The sequence below is a fragment of the Carassius carassius genome, chromosome 5 (genome assembly GCF_963082965.1).
Source record: "Carassius carassius chromosome 5, fCarCar2.1, whole genome shotgun sequence".
Lineage (NCBI taxonomy): Eukaryota > Metazoa > Chordata > Actinopteri > Cypriniformes > Cyprinidae > Carassius > Carassius carassius.
The window spans coordinates 24,223,966-24,247,243 of record NC_081759.1 but is presented as its reverse complement, the minus strand read 5'-3'; the positions used below and the strand labels follow the sequence as shown (position 1 = coordinate 24,247,243).

At 35.5% G+C, this 23,278-nt stretch overlaps 3 protein-coding genes and 1 long non-coding RNA gene across 9 annotated transcripts in view; 1 reads left to right on the top strand and 3 right to left on the bottom strand.

Moving 5' to 3' along the window:
* The window catches only part of slc4a4a (solute carrier family 4 member 4a), a 61,052-nt gene extending 53,752 nt beyond the window's left edge, over positions 1–7,300 (bottom strand). Inside the window, exons 1-2 of one of the 6 annotated variants that reach the window (XM_059550195.1) lie at positions 6,727–7,300; positions 806–879 (exon numbers count right to left, since the gene is read on the bottom strand). In XM_059550195.1, the coding sequence (XP_059406178.1) occupies positions 806–879; positions 6,727–6,743 (91 nt within the window). In that variant the 5' untranslated portion in view covers positions 6,744–7,300. Of the gene's footprint in view, positions 1–805; positions 899–6,726 lie in introns of those variants that run through there. The other 5 variants (XM_059550198.1, XM_059550197.1, XM_059550200.1 and 2 more) reach the window with 5 other exon arrangements.
* Positions 7,301–11,406: 4,106 nt separating this feature from the next.
* Positions 11,407–12,549, bottom strand: LOC132140355 (uncharacterized). Its single transcript, XR_009433783.1, has 2 exons — positions 12,409–12,549; positions 11,407–12,328 (listed from the first exon to the last, which is right to left on the bottom strand). It is a non-coding gene; the product is annotated as an uncharacterized LOC132140355 (long non-coding RNA).
* Positions 12,550–12,606: 57 nt separating this feature from the next.
* ifngr2 (interferon gamma receptor 2) lies at positions 12,607–14,898 on the bottom strand. The gene is made up of 7 exons (XM_059549145.1): positions 14,543–14,898; positions 14,317–14,437; positions 14,020–14,180; positions 13,731–13,885; positions 13,479–13,626; positions 13,113–13,273; positions 12,607–12,876 (listed from the first exon to the last, which is right to left on the bottom strand). The coding sequence occupies exons 1-7, from the start codon at positions 14,592–14,594 to the stop codon at positions 12,727–12,729; spliced, it is 948 nt and encodes a 315-aa protein (XP_059405128.1). The 5' UTR covers positions 14,595–14,898; the 3' UTR covers positions 12,607–12,726.
* An 855-nt stretch (positions 14,899–15,753) lies between these two features.
* On the top strand, positions 15,754–23,121 carry polk (polymerase (DNA directed) kappa). The gene is given in 16 exon segments (XM_059549272.1): positions 15,754–15,857; positions 15,859–15,886; positions 16,191–16,433; positions 16,435–16,470; positions 16,546–16,720; positions 16,723–16,797; positions 17,658–17,855; positions 17,957–18,080; positions 18,157–18,324; positions 18,437–18,469; positions 18,609–18,705; positions 19,611–19,782; positions 20,561–20,778; positions 20,780–21,644; positions 22,047–22,098; positions 22,517–23,121. Coding segments are annotated over 16 exon segments (2,727 nt in total). The 3' UTR covers positions 22,656–23,121.
* The last annotated feature ends 157 nt before the right edge of the window (positions 23,122–23,278 follow it).

Sequence of the window (23,278 nt, the reverse complement as noted above, 5' to 3'; positions counted from 1 at the left end):
CAGGCTGTATAGAGTTTATACTGTGTAGTATTCATTTAGCTAAGCTATTATTCATTGTGAACACAGCCTCTGCCACACTCTGACAGCAGGAAAGGGAAGAACAGTGTTCAATCAGGGCTGAAAGGATAAGGAACACTTAAAGTCATGCAAATTGAAGAAAGAAAGAAGATGAAACCCAGGTCAATCCCTCCTCCCTGCAATCATTTAAAAGCTAAAGATATCTGCTGTATACTGTAGCTCAGACACCTGTTGAAGACCTATTAATCACTGAGCTTTTTTATTAAGCCTCGAATTAGTTCACATTAATAGATCATACTGAGGTAGCTATTATGTTAGAATAAATAATTAAACATATAGTTGATAATTAATTCACTTATTTTACTGAGTGTCGACTTTTATTGAGTTTTATTTTTTCTTTAGTTTTGTAAAAGATTCAACAGCTTATTCTGATAGCCGTCTGAATTAGATTCACAAATTCATAAAAACAAAAATAATAATAAAACTTTAAAGTACTTTCCTAGACACGCTCTTAAATGGCATTCTGATCAACAACACACACTAACACTCATTACAGTCTATCTTTGGACCGGAAAGAAGTTAAACATAAACACAAAGTCACCAGGTATTTGTGCCCTACATCTTCATCACTCTAAAGTAAACATACTAAACGTACCGCTCGAATCTAACTGTATCAAAGCAAAACCCAAATCACTTCACAATATAAAATATTTATTAGGCTACAAACTTTAAAATATTACACATTCCAAATCAAAAATTGACCGTCGACTAAAAATGAGGTACTTACCTTCAACTTCTTCCTGATCACATAAGTGTTTGAGTAACGAGGCCCCTCTGTCCAGCACGGCCTCATCCTCCATCCTGTAGTAGTAAAAGAGGAAAAAAGACTGCTCACATTTCTCTTCTAAAGACAACGTGGAGCCATAGCGGCGAGGCTCGTTCACTTGCAGTGTGTTTCTGCTAGTACTAGCCATGTTCCCAGGTTAGCAGGTAACGCTAACAAGGGGTGAGTCTTTAGTTCTGGATCCAGTCCTGGTTAGTAGATGTGCGGTGTAACTTATGGGACACGGTCCTGTTCGGAGTGCTGTCCTTGAGGGGACGCAGGAGCGGTCAGGTAGGCATTGGGGGGGTAATCCGGTCTCTGGGGGATGGGACGGGCTGGGCAGCCTAGTAAGACACTAATTGAGTCTGATGTCCAGGAGGTTTGAGCCGTGCTGCCTCACACAGATTTCAGATCAACTAATGAGCGATACTAATGCTAATACAACACGTTATATGTGGGTGGAATAAACACTGAGCATGGTCTCAAACACTATTTATGACAATCGGATTTCTCCTGCTGGTCTATTGTACTCAAGTGATTATGGCGCATTATATGCCCTTGAGGCATTAGATCAATAATGAAACTTAACCTATAACCTAGAAACTTTACAACCAAACAATGCTTACTGTATTTACCTGGAAAGTAGTTCTCACAAACCTGACTGCAGTCACACCAGGTCAAAATGTCATTGTTGAGAGAATAAAAACACAGGTAATTATTGCACTGGTTTATTATTACATTAAGAAATAGTGTAAAATCCCGGTAAAGTCGCTTTCAAATATAACTCTATCTGAAACAATGAATCGGATAAAAACAAATTGACTTACATTCCAGAAAATTATATAGTTATAAAAAATAATATTCTGGAATTAAGACAAATATGTCCAATATTTAGAATGTTTGAAATGAGGAGGACAAAAATGTATAGCCATGCTGAAACTTATGTCATCATTCTTATATATATTTTTTCACCTGTAGATCTAGATCTGTACCTTTAAATTTTTACATTTACATCATTTTTATATATATTTACAGAGTGTACTGGATGTAAAAGGCTGTGAAAAATAAAATAAAATAAAATAAAATAAAATAAAATAAAATAAAATAAAATAAAATAAAATAAAATAAAATAAAATAAAATAGTGGACCAAAGACATACAGCAGGAAACACTCAAACAAATGTGTTCAATGTACTGGATGTCTGGAATGTTGAGGATAAAGATCCATAACAGGGCTGAAATTAACTCATTTCCTGTTTGCCATTTTTTAATAATAAGAGTAGAGGTGGTATGTCATTCCTTATGTTGTTTTCTTTTTTATATAAATAAAGTTATATTATGTAATTTCAATACTTTGAGGCAAATAATTTTCTTACTTGAACCAACAAAAGCTAACATATAGATTTTCTATCATTTTTTCTCTGGCTATTACGTTTCGAAAAAGTATGTTGTTAGCACACAGTGCTTCCATGTCCATTAATACATGGAAGTTCAAATATCTTATATTATTCACTAAGACTTCAACACACTCTCCATATAAAAAGGTATGCTGTAAACTATACAGTATGTAGTGAACATTTGCATCTGGGGGAGCATGTAGCCACTTGCCCACAAGGGATAAAGAGTATTGCTCCAAGCAAGGTGCGACTGCTCTTTGTCACTTTAGAAACAAGTCTAAAGACCAGACCGAAACAGTTCAGACACTGATATTCTCTTTCAGGAACAGAGGTGTGACTTAAAGTGTGCAGTAAATGGATATAATGTTATTTGTTCAGATAACAATCTTCTTTAGAGGTTCAATAATAGAGTGCTTTTCACTTCTATAATCCATTAAAAACAATTAATGCCCAGAGAACACACTTTAGATAATGACTTCCTCAATGGGCTCATTACATTTTTACAAAACAATAAATAAAAACCAAAACATAAACACAAACAGGAAGGATAGAGCTTGTTTCTCTGATAAGAGCGCAGAGCTCCCTGAGCGCCCAGTGTCACTGAATATCTCAGCTAGATGCAATCAAGCATGCTGAAAAGAAGCCAAGTTTAAATACTCAATTCTGGAACCCATTCTCATTGAACAAATGTGCCTGTGGTGACATTTTAACAAAATTATATTACATTGCTTCTTGCACATTTCATAACATGTTCAAAGTAACATTTTTAAAGTGTAACTAACAGTTCAGTTTTATCCGAAATACAAACATGAATCTGGCAATGGGTTATTACATTGGTTGTTATGTGTATCACAGAAGTTTGGAATCGAAATGTCCGCAGAGTGGTGCTAAAAACTCATTTGAAAATAAAGTACCACCTACAGTAAACCCTATTTTAAACCTATTCGATAAAAGTACATTTGCTGAATAAACCAGGCCATTTCCACAGTGCCTTTCACAGTGATTTGTGCCTGAGCACTCAGCATACAAATGTTGTACTGGGTGAACTACTGATCAAGTTGAATATGTCGGAAAAGCCATACACATGGAGCTGTTTATATGATTCAAACGTAAGATGTATTCATTGAGCACTATTAAATCATGCACTATAGTAAAAGTGTTATGAGGTTATAACATATATTGTGCAAGGACCTGTGTGAAAATACATTTTTTTATTTTTTTATTATTGATCGTTTACTGCCTCTAGTGTTAATTTCCACTGGAAACTGCTGTGAATTGGATGGACATTTTGAATTCTTGCTAAAAATGTAGGTAGACACGCTTTTCCATTGAGCCTATGTTGGATATCTGGCAAAGTGATGCTCTACAGCACGTCAAGATTTGTGTCATCCAAGAGGCTATTTAACTTTTATGAAAGTTAAGTCATTAAGCTCCATTTAATAAGCCATATTACTGAGGCCTGCAGGGTTTTTACACTTATACATGTTGTTAAACAATAACTACATACCACAGGTGCAACACAAACAGAGATGTTTGGTTATCTGTGACATGATATGATACTAGATGCCTGGTTAATAGTTCAGTGAATAAGTTCAACATAAGTTCATGACCATGTTTCTAACACCTAGACTTTACACACAGTTAAGTTAGGGCTGTTAACAGCGACCATCAACAATATCAACTTTATGGGGTAATGTCAAAATTCATAACCCGTATGATAACCACAGACAAAACAATCCTGTTTATAGTAATCTCATTTGTACAGAACATACAAATTCTAAGGAAAACAACTGTCTTGGAGGCAATGGAAGGCTCTCGATTTATCCAGTTTGTTAAAGGATAAAAAGACTCTGACTGTTACTTCCATAAAATATCCATCTTCCTCCCCCAATCTTCATTGCCACCTATAGAACAGACGCTGACACAGCAAGCACCAACAGTGCTCCTTCACATCAGATGGGTTCACGGTTTCTTGCAAATAGTTGGGTGAACTGTTGTTTAAGCATACATAAAGTATGACAAACTAGCATAATAAACTACATCCACACTAAACAATAAAAGCAAAACATAATTTTCAACCATTTCATTAGAATATCTTAAAGGGTTAGTTCGCCCAATTTGCAAAATTATGTCATTAATAACTTACCCTCATGTTGATCCAAACCTGTAAGACCTCCGTTTATTTTTGGAACACAGTTTAAGATATTTTAGATTTACTCCGAGAGCTCTCAGTCCCTCTATTGAAGCTGTGTGTACAGTATACTGTCCATGTCCAGAAAGGTAAGAAAAACATCATCAAAGTAGTCCAACTGACATCAGAGGGTCAGTTAGAATTTTTTGAAGCATCGAAAATACATTTTGGTCCAAAAATAGCAAAAACTAAGACTTTATTCAGCATTGTCTTCTCTTCAGTGTCTGTTATAAGACAGTTCAAAACAAAGCAGTTTGTCATATCCGGTTCGCGAACGAATCATTCGATGTAAACGGATCTTCTTGAACCAGTTCACCAAATCGAACTGAATCGTTTTAAACGGTTCGCGTCTCCAATACGCATTAATCCGCAAATGACTTAAGCTGTTAACTTTTTTAATGTGGCTGACACTCCCTCTGAGTTCAAACAAACCAATATCCCGGAGTAATTCATTTACTCAAACAGTACACTGACTGAACTGCTGTGAAGAGAGAAGATGAAGATGAACACCGAGCCGAGCCAGATAATGACTCGTTCACGAGTCAAGAACCGTTTCTGTCAGACGTGTCCGATTCGAGAACCGAGGAGCTGATGATACTGCGCATGTGTGATTCAGCGTGAAGCAAACCGACACACAGAGCGTCTGAACCGAACTGATTCTTTTGGTGATTGATTCTGAACCGATTCTGTGCTAATGTTATGAGCCCAGGTAAACCGAAGGCTTGCAGTCATCGCCAATGACGCCATTACGTCGAGCGCAAAAGAACCGGTGAATCGTTTTCTTCAACCGGTTTATTGAATCGAACTGTCAGAAAGAACTACTGGTGATCCGAAAACCGATGCAACCAGTTCTTGACTCGTGAACGAGTCATTATCTGGCTCAGCTCGGTGTTCATATTCAGTTCTCTCTTCACTTCAGTCAGTGTACTGTTTGAATAAATGAATTACTCCGGGATATTGGTTTGTTTGAACTCAGAGGGAGTGTCAGGCACAATAACAAAGTTATAAGCTTAAGTCATTTGTGGATTAATGCGTATTGAAGACGCGAACCATTTAAAACGATTCAGTTTGATTTGGTGAACTGGTTCAAAAAGATCCGGTTACATCGAATGATTCGTTCGCGAACCGGATATGACAAACTGCTTTGTTTTGAACTGTCTTACAACAGACACGGAAGAGAAGACAATGCTGAATAAAGTCGTAGTTTTTGCTATTTTTGGACCAAAATGTATTTTCGATGCTTCAAAAAATTCTAACTGACCCTCTGATGTCAGTTGGACTACTTTGAAGATGTTTTTATTACCTTTCTGGACATGGACAGTATACCGTACACACAGTTTCAATGGAGGGACTAAGAGCTCTCGGAGTAAATCTAAAATATCTTAAACTGTGTTCCGAAGATAAATGGAGGTCTTACTGGTTTGGAACGACATGAGGGTGAGTTAATAATAACATAATTTTCATTTTTGGGTGAACTATCCCTTTAAGTATAAGAGAATCATTCTTCTTTAAATATAACTTGTATATTTAGATTTTGTATCACTGATTTATTGAGTACTGGGACATAACAGGCTAGAAAAAGATGAAATAAAAAAATATGTTAAGTTCACATATTAACAAATTGGTTTGGGTGAATCTCCTACAAAACGGGTTAGGGTTAGGGTTAGGTTAGAGGCAAGAGGCACTTAACTATGTTTGGGTGCAGAATATATTGCATGTGAATATAAATACTGACATGAAATGGATTCTTAGCTTCTATTCTGAACTGTCACCAGTTTGAAAATCTGAAGGTGCTGATAAATTAGCCATGTTTTGCATAAGGTATTTCTAGCTGCTAATAACTAAAACTGACAGTAATATGTCTTATATGATGGAGTTGACACAACGTGCTATGGCAGAAATCATGACTCATCAATTACTTAATCATCAATTACGTAAAATTACAACAACAACATAAAAGAATTCAGCAGAGCCTGTGATGTTGTTGAACTCACAACGTGAAATATGGAAAGTGGACCAGGATGACTTCGATATTATCGAATTTTATAAAAGTTTTCATAAATAGCATATCTGGCAAGGCTGACAAAAAGTAGGGTTGTTAACTAGGCTACTGTAAGTTGTGGAATACTATGTTTTGTCCCATGAAGACTCAGCATGTTTATATTTAATGTGAATTCAGTGTCTGATGTTGCAGGGGGTTTGCAGATGCTATTCTATGAACTGGAGGAGACTTCTTAACTGAACTATAATCCTGATCACAGAGCCGATAAATACAGGAGCAGGTTTTGGGGGTCTTACCTCTTACCGCCGCTCATTTTGTGAAGTTGAATCGCTGATTATGTATTCCAGTGGTTTGCTGCTTCAGTCCAGAGCGATCAATGGAAGCACTGCAACGCCAAACGTCAACTGTTACGTTACTGCGCGCTCCCAAAACACTGACAACACTGGTTTTAACAACTCCTTATGAATAAAATAAGATACATTACTTTTTTTCTAATAACAAAAAGCAAAAAGTGACAGAAAGAAAATCTAAAATACCTCCCGTCCAGTCTGAATGTGCTCCGCCGCATGTGACAGATGTAACGCGCGTCTGCTGAAGCAGCAGAACAACTGGACGCTTCAAATTGCGCCTTTCATTTATTACTAGCCGCTGCTAGGCACGTCACAGCACGAGTGGGAGGTCAAAAAGTTGCGCTTAAACGCGCGTGTACCTTGAGTAAGATGACACACCAATTTCTCTTTGAAACGGCAATTCATTAACTTGAAAATACACGCCTCAAAGTGTAAACACAGGTAGCTAACCCGAGTAACTATTTTAATGTGCGCTCATGTGACCAACGGATCCAAAGTTTGGCTGTTGGATGAAAACAGGTACTCCGCGCGCACCTGGTGCTCGCTTCAGATTCACGTGAGACACAGCGACACCTTCCGTGGAAATCTCACACCAACCGGAGAAGTCGAAATACACATTACACACGTTAGATAAGTGAAGAAATTGTAAATAGATAAAGTGAGGCGTTTATGTTACATTTCATAGAACGTAAAAAAATTGTTTATCTGAATACGCTTTTTAAAAAGGAAAACAGAGATGTGATTGTATCAAATTGCTAACTTTCATCATGTCAGATAGCATCATGTTATTATGTTATGTTATGTTTCATCCGTAAGCATTTCAGCTAGATTAAAATGAAACCATAGAACACAATGTTTATGCTACACAGACACGCGCGCGCGCGCGCTGTAGTAAATGATACATTATTAAACGCTCAGTTGGAGAGCGTGGTCTTTCTAAAGGTCAGCCATTCCTTTCCTCTCCCCTGTAGGGACAAAAGAGAGCAGACTTTACTGTAACATCAGCTGTTCATGTGTTAGATGATGTAGACAAAAGATTTGTGGAAAATATGTATTTGACAATATTCATATTTTATTCTATGCACATGCTTTATGTTTTTCTTCTTCTTTCTTTCTTTCTTTCTTTGCTTCTCATAAGCAACTGTCAATGCCATATGCTTTTGTAGACCAATGTGCAAAATGTGGATCTTATGAAGAAAAAATACATATTAGAACACAATATATACAATTATTTTACCATTTATATTATTTGTTTTTGATCTGGATGAATTTTAAGTATTAACTTCAGAGATGTACATTTTGTAGTCCTAAAAGACACTTAGCATTTACTCTGCGTTCTTTTGTGAATTTCCTGTGGCTTTTCAGTTTTAGAGTAAAATAATATCTGAGAAAACATTCCATGTTTTGTTTAACAACATAAGTTACACAGACTAACAATTACCTAATTAGAAAATAATGACTACAACTACCACAAGGATGTCCATTTACATTCCTGACAAATCAAACAACTGTTGTAGTCCTTGAAATAAAACTTAGCAAATGTTTTTAAAACAGAATGCAAGTATATTCTGACTTTAACATATAGCCTAAAGTGTAGCATTTCTTTAAAACTGTCATTTAATATTGTGTGGAGTTTTCTGCAGGTTTATCTGCAGGCAAAATAAACCAGTGAGTGAACTAAGTGATTTTGAAAGCCTCAGATGTCCTGATATTTTTTTTCTTGGCACAAGATTCTTTACCAAACTTCCAATCCATTCTTGTCTTTAAAAAAAAACATCTCTCTAAGAGTTTTCTAAAGTGGCGAACTTCCAGAAAGAGCGCTGAGCTCTCAAAATACTAATTGTTATAAACATCAACATAAAATTAACCAAACACTTCATGACGAATCAAGAACTCAAAGACCATCATCAAAATCTGTAATGAAAGCACTCAAACTTGATTTGTTTAAAGGCTTACGTTTTTAAAGATTATTTACTCTAAATCACTGGTTGCCATCATCTTGTTCGTGTCAGTTTGAAAGTCCATTCTGATAACAAATGTATCTAAGCTTGTCATAAATAGATAAGAATCTATAGTTTTAATTTGGTTTGCAGCTTAAGAATATGTTTTGATTCTCAAATATTTAACCATGGGTTGCACTTTGGCTATAGACTTTTTCGGCTAAAGACATGCATGCACATGTGTAAGATATTTGTTTTGTTTTTTGCATTTATTTGATCAAAAAATATTATGAAATGTAATATATTAATGTTATGGCCAAGCTGAATTTTCAGCAAACATTACTCCAGCCTTCAGGGTCACATGATCCTTCAGAAATCATACTCTAATATAGTAATTTGCTGCTCAAGAAACATTTCTTAATTGTTTAATTTTATTATTTTTTTTAATGTTTTGCTGCTTAATAATTATGTGGAAACATTTTTCCCTTTTTAAATTCTAATTTGATTAATAGAAAAAAAAAACGTTTGTTTGAAATAGACATCTGTAACATTATAAATGTCTTTACATTTACTTTTGAAAAAATTTATACATCCTCGATAAAATATCATAAGAGTTATCTACACGTCAAAGTTTATGAACACTAAGATTTTTCATGTTTTTTAAAGAATTCTCTTCTGCTCACTTAACCTTCATTTATTTGATCGAAAGTACCTCAAAAAAAGTACAATTTTGAAATATTTTTGACTGTTTAAACTGTAAAATTCCTTTGATGAAAAGTCATAATTTATCTTAACATCACCTTTTGTCGATTTAAAGCATCATTGCTAAATAAAAATATTAATTTCTATAATTTAATGTGTATGTTGCTATGTATAACACTATGTTGCTGTCTGGGATATATGACTCCAAGCTTTTGAATGTATAGTACAAAAGCTTCTTATTTCAGATAAATGTTAATCGGATCTTTTTATTCATCAAAGAATCCTGAAACAAATAAATGTACTCAACTGTTTTAAATATTGCTGATGATGATGATAATAACACTGATAACAAATCTTCTTTCCATGCTTTAAATAATTTCTTGAGAGATGGACCTTTGGGGAAGTCGTGGCCTAATGGTTAGAGAGTCGGACTCCCAATCGAAAGGTTGTGAGATCGAGTCCCAGGCCGGCAGGAATTGTGGGTGGGGGGAGTGCATGTACAGTTCTCTCTCCACCCTCAATACCACGACTTAGGTGCCCTTGAGCAAGGCATTGAACCCCCAACTGCTCCCCGGGCGCCGCAGCATAAATGGCTGCCCACTGCTCTGGGTGTGTGCTCACAGTGTGTGTGTGTGTGCATTTCGGATGGGTTAAATGCAGAGCACAAATTCTGAGTATGGGTCACCATACTTGGCTGAATGTCACTTCACTTCACTTCACTTTGCACACAAGAATGTTTTTTATAAAACCCACAGTCCAAAGTTAACTAACTATATCAGAGTTGTTCTGCACAGCTTTTGATCCCATTAGCATAAAAGAACTCCAGACATAACTAAAGAAAAACAGACAAGAGCTACACAGCTTAGAATTGCCTAAACTGATTTGCCCATTGTAGCTGGTCTTCCTGACTGGTTCTGTGATGATCAGGCTGGGAGATCAACTGGCCATTGTGATAGAAATTTACTTAGTTTACTTCATTTATTACTTGACTGCATATGAAATGCTTCTGAATTGAATCTATTTTTCTTGCATACAGGAAGATAATGTCCTGGGCATCTCAACCGCTGAGGTAGAATGATCTGGTTTTAGCTGGTTATTGCTGACACTCTCACATCTCTTTTTCTAGACATCTCCTTCTGTCTCAGCATAGACTATAATAGCTAGCAGGGAATTTCTGTCACAGCTGCATATGTGTTGTATGTTTGTTGACTCACTTTGCAAATAGTAAAAGACAAAAGTTGACTCAATATATTCCTTTCAGTCTCAACCAATAATTGTCTCACAATACCATCCAGCTAAACAGCAGCTTGGCTATCATAGCAGACAAGTTAGACCAAACAAGATAAACCATCCAAGAACAGCAAAACTTCTAATGCTGGCTTTTTCAGAAGGGATATTAGTCCATGAAAAGAACAACCTCTTAGACAAACGTGTCTGTCTTTCTCAGGACACAAACACCTGTCTGCCGTTCAGTATTTGAAGCCCTTCGTTCCTCACTGTGGGTCTGCATGGAGGCTTTTTAATAACATTCCTTTGATGGAGATATTGGGACAAAGGCTTCAAGAGGAACAGTTAAGGGGTTTAAGCCTGTTCCTTGTCATCTCTAAAGCCATCCAACACACTCTATGCCACTGGCACATTCTTTGCTTCAGCCTCATGCAATGACAAGGTGTTCTTTGAAGAAAACAGGGTGCAAAAGTTCACAGTTCAGACTAAAATGGGTTTTCACTCCCAGCTTTTATAAATAAACAAATGAGTCTTTTCATCAGGTGTGCAATGCTGCAATATAGGATTAGGTTTTCTCAAAAAGCAGAAGGGTTTATGAAGGGAAGATGAGAGCAACACCATTTGGTACGTCAAGTAGGATTGTGCCCTCTTGTGGCAAAAAAAAAGTTTAAGAAGTTTAATTGCATGATGTAAAGAATTAGGATAAATACTTTATACCCTTATCTAAATAAAGAAAAGGAAACCGTTTTGTTTCTTGTTATTTTATTTTTTAATTTCTATCACTTTTTTCTCCATTATGAAACTTGCACAAAACGTCTTGAGCAAGAAACCAAGAACAGCAAACATTTACATTCTTCAGGGATTTCACAGTTGAGCAAAGACAAATGTCTGAAAGACGACTTAACCTGAAAACACAGCGAGTGATGTTTCTCAATTAGCAGTAGTTTTAAATCTATAAAGTATTTTCCTAATTACATTATATGAAAGTCATTTATCAAACCACATACATTCAACCCCACTATTATTTTACAGTGTAAAAAATATTGACCACAACAACTAACTTGGTATTGCTTGTCAAATGGCCACTATGACAAAATTAAGGTTTTCATAGTTTTTCTACAACAAAGTTACTAATAGACTGAACATTTTATCAAAAGCAACACAAATGAACATGTAATTAAAATAAGCTCCGACACAGCATACTTTTTAAGATGTCACTCTTCAAAGATGCTCCTTTCCTCCATAAAGAATTCATCAGAATAGATAACTGTATTTGTTACAATAAAATGCTATGCTATGTTATATTTTTGAAATGATGGCAACCAAATAATTTTCACAAAAATATATAATATATAAGAAATGGGGAAGACAAGACCAATACTGCTATTAAGAAGGAATTTTAAATAATATTAAGGCAATTCAATACTTAATACTAAAAACTGAGCACTTGTGTTCTAACAAAGAAGGAACAGCAGAAGATAGAATGGAGTGGCCAATATAATGCCAAACGAAGACAAGCAAATTAAATTATTAACAGTGATTTGCTATTTCCGTATATTTACCGTAACCATATTTAAATGGTTTTTGGGAAGGAATTTCATTATTTACTTGAGCTCACCCCTTGCTTTCCCCATCCTAGATACTTATCCAGATTATATGTAGATAGTGATTACATGGTCCTAAAACTGGTGCGACAAACAAGGATTTTCATATTTAGTGTTAATAGATCTAGAAATGTCGAACACTGACAATCGAACACAAATAACTGGTGCGACAAACAAGGATTTTCATATTTAGTGTTAATAGATCTAGAAATGTCGAACACTGACAATCGAACACAAATAGCTGAAATAAATGAAAAAAAACTACTCCAAGTTATCATTTACCCTATATACACAACCAATATATATACCCTATTGCTCATAAAAAAAAAAAGTATTCTGATCCTGACCCAGAATTCGACAAAAATCTAGATTTACACAGGAGAGATCTGACTTTTTTTAGTAAAGTGCAAAGTATATTACTTGCCAAAAAATGTAAAATAAACTAAGAATATGCATAAGAATGTGCACGACCGTTAAGTTGAAATGATTGTTTCTTGTTCCTCTTCTTGGCCTTTCTGCTTCAAATTGCTGCACTCTATTACTGTGATCATGTCATATGAACGCAAACTTTGACTGCTGCCACTTGGACAAGCCTGAAGAGGAAACTCCCCAGACCTAAAAAACTACACACAGGGAGAGAAAATATTAATCATTTAATAATAATAATAAAATCTTCTTTCACATCTGACTCTTGCTGATCCATGGGCATTTAAGAGTGGATAGTTGCCTGGTAGTAGGACTTTTAAGTACCCGCACAAATTTGACAACTTGCACATAAAAGTATCACACTGTTATAATTTGCCGTATTAACAGTAACTTGATCTCAGTGAAATGATCATTCTAAAATATGGATGTTTACCTCCTGATAGTGGTTAGGAATTTCCAGGCGAAGTGGCTGTAACAACCGTTTGGCCTTTTTGTGGTGTTTAAAAAGCAGAAGAATGCAGACTCCACAAATGGCCGTAACCAGAAATGAAGCAAATATACTATACAGTAAATGCCGGCTTTTTATTGTTTCAGCTACATGGGAAAATAAGAATGAAAGAACAGGAGGCATTATTAGTTATCAGTTAAACAAACGAAAGCATGTTAGCAAAGTTCATTATTTATTGCAGCATGCAATTCATTTCAGCATCTGAATAAAACAAACTAATTTCTGGTGGTTTTATACATTAAACAATGTGAATCATACTGTTGCAGTTTGGAATAAGTGAATAAGACTTACGTGTTTCCGGGATGATTGCACAAATTGGGTTGCTAACGTTCCCATAGGGCTTTTCGTAGAGCAAATACTGAACCTGGAAACAGTACCTTTGCCCTGATTCCGGTTGAACAATGGGTTCATTCTTGCTTTTTGTAATAACAGACTCTGGCTGAAGGATTAAAAAGTATTGTCACCTTTACAATAGTCCTCTTACAGAGATATAGAGAATTAGTACATTTATATGACTTTTACTGTGTGAAAGATGCAAGAGACCTTTAAGTATCCTCCGTTATTCACTTTCCAATATGATAAATTAAATTCAACATGCTCTCCATCTTCTTTTTCTAAGCTCTCGTCCATATGCGCCATAGTCACCAAAACCATTTCAGGTTTCACAGACAGTTTCAACAGAGGAACACAGAAGTTAGCTGTAAAATAGGATAAACAAAGACATACATGAATGTGAACATGTGCGCATAAGTTATTTTACATATTAGAGATGATAAACAAATGTTTTAGTTTCAAATGGAAGGCATATATAACCACATAAAGCACTCCTTACCATTTGCACAATTGACTGAATCGGAATACTGCCATTCTGACACGTTGATTCCTTTCTCTGCACGCACTCGAAATACTGCTCCATAAAACTCAGGAGTGATTTGAAATCTTAACTGTGTCCCGTTATGGCTCGTCACACTGTACCATTCATCACCTGTTTTGCTACATTCATAGTAACAATAGAGAAGAAATTAATGTCAGGAAGAATATCATCAGGGTTTGGAACAACATGAGGGTGAGTAAATGATGACAGAACTATAAACTTTAACTATCCCTTTAATTAACACAGCATGCTTACTGGCCAGGTTTATACTGCAGTGAATACAGGACACTGTCATCATCGTCTGCAGGCCTCTTCCACTGAAGATTTGATCGGACTATCCTGACATCCTGGGGCGGATTTAAGCACAGTGTCTCCTCTGAAATAAAACAGACAGGCGGTATTCTGTGTTATGGATATGAAAGTAATCATTTAAATATTACAGTTACTGCAGCTCCAAGCATCATGCCTTTTGTGTTCTTACCTATGTTGATTAACAGTGTCAAAACCAGCCCTACGCAAATCTCGCGGATCATTTCGTCGTTTTTTAATCCATATCTTTCACTTTAAAATGTGCCATCTAACGTTAGCTGGCTTTCTTGAGGAAACACGCCAGTTCCTCTAACGACAAAGTAAATGTTGCGTTATGTGTCGTTATAAGAGAATCAAGCCATAAAATTAAAACACAAAAATAAATGTCACAGCACTGTTCTTACTACTTTTTACGCATAAATCTCATTTGTAAGAGATATATTAGTCAGTCGCCGATCCTCTTCCACCACCTCGTCTTTGTCTGTAAAGGAAGTGTTGGCAGCAGCAAAATATCGCGAGAGTCGCAATTGCTGCTAATGTGGACTCCAAACAAACAACAAATGGTTTCCTCTTCCCGAAATGCCATTCAAGGCAAGGGAGCAAAATGTTTGGGAAATGACTCACAATTAAAATAAAATGTCATAATGAACTCTCGCGAGACCAAGCGATCATTTCTCGAAATTGGCCACTAGCCAAAAGCGAAACTAAAATCACTTGTTACATAAATGTATTATCACTTATTTAGTTGTTTTCTCACCGATACAGTGCACTCTGTAACGGCGTTAAAAACTAATCTTATTTAACGTTATATAGAAACTACTTGAAGTTGAACTTGAACTACTGAAGAACATGGGTTATTTTTTTAAAAGTCAATTTTTGTATAGACATATGAGCCTATTCATAACATAAAGTCGACCACAAAATATTTTTTTTTTGTCACACTGGAGCCTATGGGGCTTATTAAAACATAGGCTGCTACAGGAACTCATGAAACATAAAACTATAAAACCATTGCAATATAGCTATTGCAACTAATACGATTTAAACATTTAGAACATTTAAAACACATATGTCATAACATCTAACACAATGATTCTTGTCAGAAATGCTAATAAGACATAGACTTGTGACAACTTCTCTGTGTTTTAAAAATCAAGTGATGTGCTTGTGATTTTGGTATTAAGTTAACTTGACCTAACTTACCATAATTTTACTTCTAAATTGCAACTTAAAAAAAATACAATCTCCTAAAGTCCATTGAAACCATAGATTGAAACCCCCAATAATTGTTGCTCATACTAAGTTCGTATTCCCATACTGTACAGCAGGTGGCGATGTAGACTCCATGACAGTCGGTTAACGTTACTGGGTTACAGGTTGAAGATGGAGAGTCTTCATCATCAGGGTGCTGCGAGCAGCAGCTCTGGAGCTCATCTTCTCTCCAGGATCGCTCTCAATGATAACAAAGCTGGCATGGAGGCAAGTGATCAACAAGATCATTCTGGAAACCTCCAAGGTTTGCACAGCTATTTATTTACTTAGGTTACACAGTATTATGCATGCATACTTGATTAGGCTTTGTATTTAGGTTATATGAATGTTATTATAAAGTGTAGCCTTTGTCAGAGGTTTTCAATCTTCTAGGTGCCATAGATGATACAGTATGATGATGACATGACAAAACGTGTAATCATTGTTAACTTACTAAAAATGTTGTTTACATAGTTTTAAATTAAATATATCTAGATAGCAATTCACAGTGCAAGACAGTGTTTTTACATACCGATTTTACAAGACCGATTGTTTATTTTGAATGACAGGGATCAAAATTTTATGAGAATGAACTGAAGAAGGAGCAGCAGGTGAATCAACGCATTGAAAAGATGATGGTGCAAAAAGCAAGAATCACGAAAGAACAACTGAAGCAAGCACAAGCAGAGGTATCTCTGTAATAACTCAGTAATGATTGTCATAAATTTTATGATTGGATTTCCCACCATGTGGACACAAATTTCAGTTTTTTCAGTGCTGCTGTAGAAATGAGAGACTGCCCAGAGCTGAAGGGACCAACCAATGGCAGTGGGATCTATGAGCATGCTGGTGAGAATCTGAAATAAATCGAAAGCATTGTCACATGTCAACAATGCTGACATTTTAAATCATTCTCATTTTCAGTCAACCTCCAATTACCACGCCAAGAGGTTTGGTGTCCGTGCTGCCATGCCAGGGTTCATTGCTAAGAAGCTCTGTCCAAATGTTGTCATTGTGCCAACTAACTTTGACAAATACAGAGCTGTGAGTGTCCAGGTATGTTGTATCTTACTCTTACATTATTCAGTAGATTATCTGGATACACTGAGCACCTGGAGCAGCGGAAGCACTGGCCAGAGACCATGCGAACATATCACATCCACGAAGCCAAGACAGGTGCATTACTGTAGTCTATTGTGTAGTGCTGGAGGAGTCAGCGCTGAGGAAACGTTTACAGTAGTGCTGTTTAAATACGATTAATCACATGCAAAATAATTTTTTTTGTCACACTGGAGCCTATGGGCTTTAATATTATTTTTGTATTATTGAAACATAGGCTGCTACAGCAACTCATGAAACATAAAACTATAAAACCATTGCAATATAGCTATTGCAACTAATACAATTTAAACATTTATAACATTTAAAACACATATGTCATAACATGTAACACAATGATTCTTGTGAGAAATGCTACTAAGATATAGACTTGTGACAACTTCTCTGTGTTTTAAAAATCAAGTGATGTGCTTGTGATTTTGGTATTAAGTTAACTTGACCTAACTTACCTTAATTTTACTTCTAAATTGCAACTTAAAAAAAATTATACAATCTCCTAAAGTCCTCCTATTAATTGTAAAAAAGTTTTGTTTTCAGTCTTCAGCACATACATCAGATGCGAATATTGTATTTAAATAAAGTAATGAATAAAATATATTTTACAGTACCATAGTAAACGTTTGTGTAGATTTATAAACTTATTCTTTTCCAAATAATGTTTGACTCACATTTAACCATAAATATATAGCTGCCTTTTAAATTTTATAATGGGGGTCCCTTTATAAAATATAATAGCAAAAGGGTGATAATATTTGGGGTCCATAACATCTAAAAGATTACAATTTTTTTTAAAGGAATCAAAAGATTTGTACTTGTTTTTCTTTTGTAGAGCATTGAAAATGAAAGTCCGTTTTTTTGTTGTTGTTATGAGTGATTATAGTAACTTGATTAATGTTCTTTGTTGTGTTCTTTTAAAGGAAATGATGCAGACAGGTCTGCGGCTGAATCAGGGAAAGATGATCTTTCTCCTGTGCTGTTCGAGGACAGTCCCAGCTCCTCGCTCTCTCTCTCAGGGGCTGATATGAAAGCAGACGTGTTTAGGACGAGTGCAGAGGAGGCTGTGAGGGAGATGCGTTTCCATATTGAGCAGAAAACATCTCTTACAGCCAGTGCAGGTGAGAGACTGGATGGTTTGTTTAGGTATTTATACTTAAATGTCTTCACACATTATGTAAAAAATAAAGAATATGTTTTCCTTGTTTGATCTCTCTTAGAGGCATTGCCCCAAACATGATGCTTGCAAAAGTATGCAGTGATAAGAACAAGCCCAATGGCCAGTACCAAATTCCTCCTGAGCGGCAAGTTGTGATGGAGTTTATGAAGTACTTTCCTGTCAGAAAGGTCCGTCTGACCCATTTATCTTTAACAGTCTTATAGCTTATTAATGTGGCCTAATATTATTGTGTATTTATTCCTGGTGTCTGGTGTTGGCAAGGTTACTGAGAAGATGCTGGCTGCTCTGGGTATTGTCAACTGTGACCAGCTGGGCCAGCAGATGGCACTACTATCTCTGCTTTTTTCGGGAAGCTCCTGGCATAATTTCCTTCACATATCATTGGGTTTGGGCTACACATGTATGGAGAGGTGTTGTTTTTTTAGTGCTACAGTGTCAAAATTTTTGCGTACTAATTGTTTAGATTCAGAATATGAATTTTATTCTAATATTTCATGGGGAAAAAATGGTCTTTTGTTTCAGGAACTCAGAAAGAAAAAGCATAAGCACTGAGAGGTAATCTGCTCAAAATATTCTCCAGTCTTTCTTCACCGCCATGTTTCAGATCCAGACATGTCTGTTAACTTGAAATCAGCATTCTGTTTCTACCTTCCCTCCATTTTTTTGTGTTATTTCTATTCTCTCTTTCTTTTAGGACGTTTGGGGAGATGAGTGATGCAGAGGAGCAGTATTCCCTGTGCAGAGATCTCTGTCATGACTTAGCAGAGGACCTTCATCGGGAGGGCCTTAAGGTACCTTCTCTCCTCGTTATACGGAGTGTTGGAAATAGCCAACAAGTGAAAGTGATTATGTACTAGAGTTGCTTTTGCAGATGCTTTTTCGAAGATATACAGTATATATATACACACACACATACACAAAAGTCTTAGGCCACTAGTATTTTCAACAACAAAAAATGGTTTTAAGTCCGTTATTTCTATGTTTTGCTGTAGTGTGTCAGAAGGAAATATCAGTTTACATTTCCAAACATTATTTTTGCCATTAATTGTAGTAATCCAGCGAGATTTTTGTTTGCACAGGGAGTCTAACAGCAGCCAGGTCTCCACACAGAGATCTGATCTCAACATGAAGAAACAGAACAAACTGAGACAGACTCAATCCAGAAGAACTGTGGCAGTGTCTCCAAGACATTTCAAGATACCTACCTGCAAAGATACCTGAAAAACAATGTGCAATTGCACCTAGGACAAAAGATTTTTTTACGCATAGTGTGGTCACACCAAATGTTGATTTAACATTTAATTTAGTTAAGTTAATAGAAGTTAATTAATAAAATCTATTTATGGCGATATTTGAAATGTAAGCAGATATTTCCTACTGACACACTGCAGCAAAATATAGAAATAACCCATTTTTTGTTGGTAAAAATACTAGTGGCCTAAGACTTTTGCACAGTACTGTGTGTATGTGTGTGTGTGTGTATGTATGTATGTGTATATATATATATATATATATATATATATATATATATATATATATATATACATACATACATACACACACACACATACACATAGTTTCCACATAGTTTATGATGTGCAGAAACATTTCAGATAAACTATTAGTATAAATGTAAACATGCAGAGATATTGGTCTCGCATTCATAAGATGGAATGTATTTGTGTTTGTACTATAGGGCAAAACTGTTACTTTGAAGCTGAAGAACGTCAAATTTGAAGTAAAGACCAGAGCGTTTACACTGCAGTATGCTGTCTGCTCTGAGGAGGAGATCTTTGCTGCTGCTAAGGACCTTCTCAAAGTTGAGATTGACAGTGTCAGCCCTCAGCCACTAAAACTAAGACTCATGGGTATAGATTACACCTCCTGTTATTCTAAAAGTAGTTCTCCATTATTTCTTTGAAATATTAGTGTGTATACATATACATATATATGTATATCACCAAAGATGCATTTTTTTCAAAAATACAGTAATTACAATAAGTTTAAAATGTTTTCTATATGATCAGTTTTTGAAATATTATTTATAATCCTTCAGAAACATTCTAATATGCTTATTTGTTGATAAGATATGCTGTTATGCTCTTTTGCTGATCATTCTTTCTTATCAGTCTTGAAAACAAAGCTGCTTGATATTTTTTGAAGACTGTGATAAAAAAAAAATTTCAAGAATTTTTTGAAGAACAGAAAGCTCAAAAGAACTGTGTTTATATAAAATCTCTTTTTTTTGGTAACATTAGACCTATAAAAGTCAAAATGTCAAAGTCTTAAAACATAAAGTATAAAAGTCTTTCGATAAATTTGATGCACCCTTGCCAAATAAAAGTTAACTTTAAAAAAATGAAATTGTTATATAATTTCTATAAAATATATAAAAATTTAGACTAAACAAAAATCTTTGAACTATATTTAAATAATAATAAAATCTTATTATTAAGTAGAAATATTTTGGTTATCATGGCATACTATATATATATATATATTGAAATCGAAATGATTCATCATTGCAGTATTTGACATCATGCACAAAGAATCAGACCATACAATAAGATATCTTTTTTTTCCTTTCTGAAGCTACCTTAGGTGTGTTTATTTCAGATTCAGTTTCTGATGTGTGTTTTGCAACAGGCGTTCGAGTGTCCGCCTTTATCAGCGCTGAAGATAAAAAGCCTCTTCAGAGGAGTATAATGGGATTCCTGCAGAAAGATGGATCTGATTCAGGCAGTTTCACACAGTGTGCTGGATCTGTACTCAAAGCAGAAGAAGACAGCGATGATGCCAGTTTCCTAAAGCCACAGTCCACTGAGATGAAAGAACCTTCTGTGTCTGAGCAAAAATCCAAATCTAAAGCAATCGTTTTTTCAAAGAGCACAGTTGAAAAGACTACAGCAGCAGCAGGAACAAATGTCTGTCATGGCTGGTACAGACACAACAAACAATAGTGCTGACGCAGCTGCTGCTACACAGATAGATCTACCAACAACAAACAATCTGTCAGACACAACATTAGCAAAAAGTTTGTCAAATACAAACTCGGGGACAGACACAACAAGCTATGTAAGCAAACCTGCTTTTTTAAAGCCATCGTTTAAAATCTCAACCCAGGTGCTGCAGTTTCTCACCTGTCCCATGTGCAACACCGAGATGAAGGATGTAAACCTTACAGCTTTCAACAACCACATTGATGAATGTCTGAAGGGCAGTGCACTGGATAATGAACCCACACATTTGGATGCGCCTAAGGAACAGGAAGAGCTCGACAGCAAACCACCTGCATCAAATTCAGGAAGCAGGACTTTAAAATCCTCAAGCCACGACCCATCCTGTAATGAAGAGAAGCCGTCCACTAGCATCTCTGTGCCACTGGTGGAAACTGATGAAGACGGTGATTTCAAAACTCCATTTTTTTGTCACAGGACAACAATAAATGGAAAGCATTCTGTTATTTCTAAAAAGAAGATGCCTGGTTTTGAATCGAGTTCTAAATCCTCACCCACAACACACAATCTTGAGGCTGTCACAGAGATGTCATCTGACTCGAAAGACTTGTCTTTGACGTGTCCCATGTGCAGTCAGCCGCAAAGCACTGATGACCTCGTGCTCTTCAACCGGCATGTGGATATGTGTCTCAACCAGGAAGTTCTGCTGGAGTTTAGAGAATCCCATCCTCCTGTGGATCATTCAGAGGAACCAGCACTCAAGAGTGTACGAGGTCAGTGCAAAAATAAGAATAATAATCAACAACAACAACAAAAGAATAATCAACACTTTAGTATAGGGACCAATTCTCACCTAGTTGCTTATTAGTATGCCTATTATTAACATACAGTATTGGCTGTTTATTGGTACTTACAAAGCACATATTCTGCATCTCTAGTTCTACTCAGTACATAAACATAGCTACTAACTATTAATAAGCTGCAAATTAGGAGTTTATTAAAAGTAAAAAGTCATGGTTAATGGTTTGTTATCAGTGATAATTGGACCTTAACAGAAAGTATGACCAAAAATGAAGAATTCAAGGATTTGGTATTGGGATTTGGTAACAATAACCAAACCAAGACAAGTACGTAAAGGAAATGCTTATAATACTCTTGTTGTTTTGTTTTGATAGGCCAACTGGGGGACCACGGGAGAGTTTCTGAAGTGAGAGAAAAAAGCAAAAGGTATTTAACTGTGTAAAAGGCAATAGTACAATATTGTAAGAATGCAATTTGAATGTATTTAATGTTTAAAAGTTTGGGGTCAGTAAGATTTAGAAAAAAATATTAATACATTGATTTGAGCAAGGATGCAATAAATCGATCAAAAGTGACAAAAGTGAAATGTATAGTGTTACAGAATGTTTTTTTTTTAACTTTCTATTCATCAAACAATCTTGAAAACGTATCGACGGTTGCACAGAAATATTAAGCAGCACACCTGATTTTAACATTGATAATAAGAAGAAATGTTTCTTGAGTAACTAAATTGTTATTAGGTGGCTTTATTCATTAACATTAAACAAATCTTACCAGCCCTAAACTCTAACACTATTGTGTATTATTTGTGTGTCTTATGATGTATTCTCCATTGTTACTACAGGCAGCCATCATCATCTTCTCTTCCTCCCTCAAAAAAAAATCAAAGTGTTGAGCACAAAACACACAATCGGCAAGTTCTTCAAAAGCAATGCCGGACAGAAAGTCTATCCAGAGAGATAAGCATATTGTTTCATTTATGAAGAAATGACTTTATAATCCATAAGGATTTTGCTGGATTCATTATTTTGATGGAGCAAGTAAGAAGATTATTGTATGGTGGAGAAAATCAGGTGTTTAATAAGATGACTTTTGATAAGAGATGTTTCAGATGATATACTCTGTCACAAAGCTGAAAAACTGCTTGGGTGTATTTTTGGTATTTATTGAAATGTGGATTTGTGTGGTGTAAAAATGCTTCATATTGTCATTCAGATTTATATTTTTGGATAGCCTCTTTCAATATTTATGTAGATCATTGATGTTACATGTACATTTATATATGAATGAAGTTAAGGCTAAAATATTTTGAAATTATTTTATTCTATGCATGATTAGAAGTGAGCATTTCATTTTGATCGAGTATTTTAAAGCACTTTATAAACCATGATATAAGGCTTACCGTCGAAATAATAAATATATACAAGTCATAACATTTTTACATGGCTGCATTTACAGTATATATCTAATTTGCACCAAAAATAAATGTGAAAAAAACATTGCTCTTTTAATCTCGTTTAGTGGTGTTTTGTGTCGGTATGAAAATATATCAGGTTCTTTTTCTTTTGGAAACAACTTAAACAGCTTTACTCTTCTTGTTGTTTAA